The 6,260-nt window shown below is 45.3% G+C and overlaps 1 protein-coding gene across 1 annotated transcript; it reads right to left on the bottom strand.

Moving 5' to 3' along the window:
* Window positions 1-693: 693 nt before the first annotated feature.
* On the bottom strand, window positions 694-3,697 carry LOC148916544 (putative E3 ubiquitin-protein ligase XERICO). Its single transcript, XM_089051677.1, has 3 exons — window positions 3,502-3,697; window positions 1,141-1,288; window positions 694-1,073 (listed from the first exon to the last, which is right to left on the bottom strand). Exons 1-3 carry the CDS (start codon window positions 3,695-3,697, stop codon window positions 920-922), a joined length of 498 nt encoding a protein of 165 aa, XP_088907803.1. The 3' UTR covers window positions 694-919.
* Window positions 3,698-6,260: the final 2,563 nt, after the last annotated feature.

Raw genomic sequence — 6,260 nt, 5'->3', positions numbered from 1 at the left:
TTCATACCCGATTTTGGGGACATTTATGAGTACATACTCAACGTTGTGGAAAACCTACAATTTGCCCCCTCCGTTAGCGAGATCATCAGAAAATCCGTTATCTGCTTATGTGGGCATTTATGGGACTCATTTTTCAATTGACGTGGACTTACAGGTGGACAAATAAATAATAAAAAATTATATACATGTTTAAAATAATTTTTAAATAATATTAAAATCATTAAAAAATAAATAAAATAAAATAAAATCTCCACTCTCTTCTCCTACCCAGCCAACACTCTCTTCTTTCCGACTCAACCCTACCTCTCAGCCACCCTTCTCCCGTCGCCCACCAAAACTCATTAGGAAAAAAAACCATCAAACCAAACCCTCATTGCCTACCCAGTGACACAAATCTCTTAGCCCACACCTAACACCACCCCAAGTCTACTGAGCCCTAACATCCGACATCCAAAATGACTTAAACCTAGAAAAGAAAACAGCTAGAAATCAAAGCATCCAAAGCTAAACATCAGATCAAGTGTAGAGACACAAAAAAATAGAACTTTAAGAGAAAGAGAGACAGACAGACAGACGCTTAAGGCCTCATGAAAAAAATCAAAAAATCAAAAAAACCACTTCTGCTCCAGATTGGAGATTTGGGAGAAGCATAAACAAAAGCCAAAAGAAACCACAGATAAAGCTTCAAATTAATGCCTCAAATCCCCTGCTTCTTTTATTCTTTTTAATCTTCTTGGTACTTGTACACACACAAAATAAAGCAAACCAACATTGTTAAAGAACTTTCTCTAATTTGTGCTAAAAAATAACAGGGAAGGAGAATGCCCAAAAACAAAAATAAAACAAGAGTACAGCTGAAATCCTTACAAAGCCAAAAAACTCATCTTAGTAAAAGACCATCTGTAAAGTTGTTGTATATCTAATCAACAGAGCGGCAGAGAGGGCAAATAGAATGGTTGTTGTCAAACCACTTCTCCAAGCAACCTTTGTGGAAGAAATGCTTGCAAGACAATTCGCTTACCTCTTGCTTAGCTTCAAAACCACACAGACAAACACAACACTCCATTGCCCCACTGTTTGTTTTGGCCACACAAGTATTGTTGGGCTTCTTTGCTGTTGATGTTGTTATTCTTTGTGTACAGAGACTTGAACTGGGAAATGGAGATTCTTCTCTCTCTTGCAATCATCTCTGCCTGGCACCCATCTGGGTTTTCCTCAAAACTCTGAGAATTCACATTGGCACCCATCACTTGGAGCACAGATCTTACCATGTTCTTTAACAGAGCCACTATTTGAATTCAAACCCTAAGGTTGCAAAACACTAAAAAGCCCCAATTTCAGGCTTCGCTCGATCAAAGGAGGAGCTTTATGTGCATGCGGAGATCAATGACCTAGTGGTGGATTCGGAGTCGGTACGGGTTTAGGGGTTGTCTGCGAGATGTCTTTGGGAGATTTTGAAGGGGCAGAGGGACACGAAGAAATGGAAGACGATCTAGGGTTGAAGAAATCTAGGGGGGAAGAAATTGGGAGGAAGGGGAAGAAATCGGGGAGAGAGAGAGAAGTTGGGTAGGGTTTTTAGTTTTTTTTAATTTTTAATTTAATATGTTTAATTTTTTTTATTTTTTTTTGTCCACATGAAATCCCAAATCAATTAAAAAATGGGTCCCACAAATGCCACATAGGTAGATAACAAATTTTCTGTAAATCTCGCTAATGGAGGGGGCAAATTGTAGGTTTTCCGCGACGTTGAGTATGTACTCGTAAATGTCCCCAAAATCGGGTATGAACTCGTAAATGACCCTATAAGTTGGGGGGTTTACTATAGTTTGTCCAATAAAAAATAAAAAGAAAGCCCAAAACTAAAAGCCCATTTTGCTTCTCTCTCTCCTCTCATCTCTTCTGCTGCTTCATGCAATTGAACTCAGTCCAAATTACTCACCAATTTAATGCCCCAAATTCAGACCCTAATCTCCAGCGCATTGGCAAGTGCAAAATCCTAACTCCACCAATCATCAACAACAATGGAGCAACTGAAGACCATAGGGCGAGAGCTTGCGATGGGATCTCAAGGCGGCTTCGGCCAATCCAAGGAGTTCATGGACCTTGTGAAGTCCATCGGCGAAGATCGATTCAATCCAAGGCTGAAGAAGAGCACATCATCCTCCTCGAGATCGAAATCCTAAAACCACGTCTCTCCGAGCCCCAAATCCCCAAGCGCAAGATGAAGGAGTACATCATCCGCCTCGTCTACTTCAAAATGCTCGGCCACGAAGGCTCCTTCGCCTACGTCCACGCCGTCAAGATGACCCATGACGACAATCTCTTACTCAAACGCACCAGTTACCTCGCATTTTGCTCTTCCTCAGCGATGATCACGATTTGATCATCTTGATCGTCAACGCCATCCAGAAGGATCTTAAGTCGGACAATTACCTTGTCGTTTACAAGCTCATCAACGACGAGACTATGCCCGCCTTTTTGCCCAAGGAAGAAGGCCATCATGGCGCTTCACCGCTTTTATCAGAATCTCCGTCTTCGGTTTTGCATATGGTCTCGAATTTCTAGAAGCGGCTTTGTGATAACGATCGGGGGGTTATTGTTAGTTTATAAGTGCAGCTGCTGAGATAGATTTATTATTCTAAGTTTGAAAATGTAGCCGTTGGATAACAGTCCAACTGTGCAGCTATGATGTAATACTGTATGCCACGTGTCTCTATCTCATAGGGTAATGAATGAATGGCTAAGATTTGAATGATGTAAGAGGAATATGCTATTCCTAACGGTTTTGTCAGAAGGCAATATACGTATGAATTGTTTGGAGCTGAGTTAGTATCCAGCTAGCACTTCTTCTTCCCTAAGTTTTCTCTCTTGCTCTCTGATAGCTCTCATTTTCTCATCTAAGAGTCAAAATACAAGATAATGGTCTTGATATTCTAACATGGCCTCAGAGCCAGGTTCAATCGTTTGCACTGGGCATTCGATTCTGTGAAGGTGCTGCGTTTTCCTTTAAGCTAGTGTGTGAAGGTCTGCGTCTAGCATGGCTGGATCTAGATCTGGAGGGGAGATGAGAGCGCCAATCTTCAATGGCGATAATTATGAGTTTTGGAGCATAAAGATGAGAACCATCTTCAGGTCTCATGGATTATGGGATCTGGTTGAAAAGGGATTAGAGTGGTCAGATTCGAAAGGAGTGATGATTCATTGAAAAGAAGAAGGAAAAGGAAGAATCAAAGGGAGCTGGTGAATCGGTGTGTCACGACCCGACTCCCCTAGCACGATATTGTCCGCTTTGGGCCCCCTCTCTGCCCTCACGATTTTGTTTAGGGAGCTCACGAGCAACTTCCTGGGTCACCCATCCTGGGATTGCTCTAGCCCCAACTCGCTTAACCGAGTTCCAAAGAATCAAAGCGGTGAACTCCCAAAAGGCCTCGTGCTAGGAAGAGAAGTGCCCACACATTTAAGCACTTCGACTTTCCCTCCCGGCGATGTGGGATTGCTCACCGTTCTTGTTTCCCCAAGACATGGGTCTTACAATCCACCCTTGGGGCCCAGCGTCCTCGGCACACTTCGATCGGGTCGCTCGATACCAAGGCGACAGACCCGTCCCGAATTTCCGGAACCCGAGATTTAACCTGCGGAGACCCGGCATCACACCCACGCCGGGTTTACTCCTTAAATCTACGTCCTCGTTTACCATGGAGGATTAAGGGCACGAGACTTTCTGCCAAAATTTCGAGTCTCCCTGTAAATTGAACATTTCCCAAAATTCTCACCTACATAAAACGCATTTTATAACCCAACCGGCAGCACGCACAATATAATCTCATGCAATTTACATAAAGGGCCTCTGACCTTCAAATGATTCTAGCAGAACTGTCCACAATGTTTTTAAAATAACTTAATGCATCAAACATGCATATAACAAATTCAAAATCTATTTACGCACACCTTCACTCACTTAGTCCCCAGGACAAGCCTCAATTCAACCAAGTTTTGGGACCAACAACGAGGTCCAAACCAATCCCAATAAGACCACCTAAGTGGGGTCTAATCTGTGGCTGCACCTAGTAACTTCAGGCTGCCTACGTACCCTACTAAGGGATCAAGCCACACGTAGCTCTTTCGTATCTATCCCAACTCCTACTAACAGAGAAACCATTACAACCAAACAAATTCATACATTCTAAGATTTATCCATCACAACACACCAAACACAAACACAATATCCCCCTCATACGACGGGCGCACCCGGCCTTGTATGGGGCTGTCAACACGCCGGCTAATCCAAAGGCGCGTGCGACCTCAACTGGGCTGGCTACATTCTCACCAGCCCACACACAACCATATCTCCTTCATCGTCGGACGCACCGCCACGTATGGGTGCATCAACACGGCTAATCCAAAGGCGCGTGCGACCTCTGCTGGGCAGGCTACATTCTCACCAGCCCTCGCACAACCATATCTCCCCTTATCGTCGGGCACCCGCCACGTGGGGTCTGTCAAGACGCCGGCTAATCCAAAGACTCGTGCGACCTCACACTGGGCTGGCTACATTCTCACCAGCCCTTACACAATCACATCTCCTCATCGTCGGGACGCACCCGCCACGTGTATGGGGTCTGTCAACTGCCGGCTAATCCAAAGGCGCGTGCGACCTCCTGGGCACAGGCTACATTCTCACCACCCTCACACAATCACAATATGGAGGGGTACGTGGGGTAGTGCGTATAGCACTGTAAGCTAACATTCAATTGCTTTATTTACCTTTATACATCCACACAATTAAATATATAAAATATAATTTCTACTCCTATGCAAACCTCAACCCTGGTATGGCATCTGATAATTTTGCAATTTAAATCATATAATAATATTCTAAATTCGCATATAAACCATTTAACTCAACAACGCTCAAGACCTGTCACTAAGGTCATTCTAACCCTCCTGGGATGGTAGAACTACAACAAAAGTCTAGCGGTCAACTCAGGGTCAAACTATCCAAACTTGGTCAAACAGGCCTGCGGGGCCCACGACCTCCGAATCATGATCCGAAAGTTCCTATAGGTTCGACAAGGTCTAGGACACACGTCCTGCAAGTTTGGTCCAGATCGGACGGTCGGATCGCTCACGATCGCACGATCGGACGGTCACTAAAACCCTCACCTTAGGTTTGGCATTTTCGGAGTATCCGGGACTCCGTTTTACGATCCGTCAAATTCTACACGATCCTGGTAATACCTAGATCAACATATTATAACTTCAGGACCATCCAACGGTCCAAACCTAGCGAACCCGGAAAATACGCGATATGCGATATCCGTTCGGAACTCTAACGGTATCCAAAATGAGATCCGAGCACACCTACGCACTCGTGACATCGAGAGGATCGCAATGGGACAAAAATGCCCTCACTCACAGTGCCCACGCGCGCCACACGCCCGGCGCGTGGGTGTCCAAAGCGATATCGCATCGCCGGAAAACTTCCAAATCGTGAGCCAAGACTCCTACCCTAGGTAATACACCTAATTTGGAGTCACTTTTGTTCTTGGGCATACCTCAAAAATTGACCGGAAGTGGCCAGAATGCGATCGCAAAATCGGCCGAATCTCAATTCGTAGATCGAGCTACTTAGCCTCAAAATTTATGAAATCCTACCCAACCATCAGCTAGATCATGCAGAAGGGATGAATTTCCATACCTTGATTGCCAAAAATGGCGGCCGGACGACGGAGAACGAAGCCGTGAAATTTCTGTCAAAAGAGCTTTTCTCCTCGTTTTACAGCGAAATCACGGCGGTGGTGGCTGGCTGGGGTAGGAAGAGGACGGCGGCCCGGTCATTTTGTACCGGCCCCGTCTACTTTGGTGGCGGACGAGCGAGCGGCCGGCCAAGCGTGGCGACCATGGTGGCTGCCGCGAAAATCCAGAGGAGAGAGGAGAGCGCGGGAGAGAGAGAGAGGAGGGCAATTGTGAGTGGAACCTCATGGTTCTTCTTCCTTGCTCTCTCACGCAGTGAATTTGAACTCAAAATTTCTTGGAAGTTCGGCCATTGGGAGTTTGTGACGACTTGGGTTATACGCCTACCCCTGGAAATGGAACCAATATGAAAAAGAAGAAGGGGAAAGATACGCAGGTCGATGAGGCAGAGGTAGAGCCGGAGCTTTACCACAGACGGTGGTTATTTCATAAGTCTGGAAAATGGTGAGCAGGAACAGGAAGTTTCGCATAGGGACAACACCTGTACCTAGGGTACAGTTGAATGT

The sequence above is a fragment of the Prunus mume genome, linkage group LG5 (assembly GCF_029339155.1).
Source record: "Prunus mume cultivar Tortuosa linkage group LG5, ASM2933915v1, whole genome shotgun sequence".
Classification (NCBI taxonomy): domain Eukaryota; kingdom Viridiplantae; phylum Streptophyta; class Magnoliopsida; order Rosales; family Rosaceae; genus Prunus; species Prunus mume.
The sequence above is the reverse complement of the archived record's forward strand: the minus strand, read 5'-3'. Positions and strand labels throughout refer to the sequence as shown.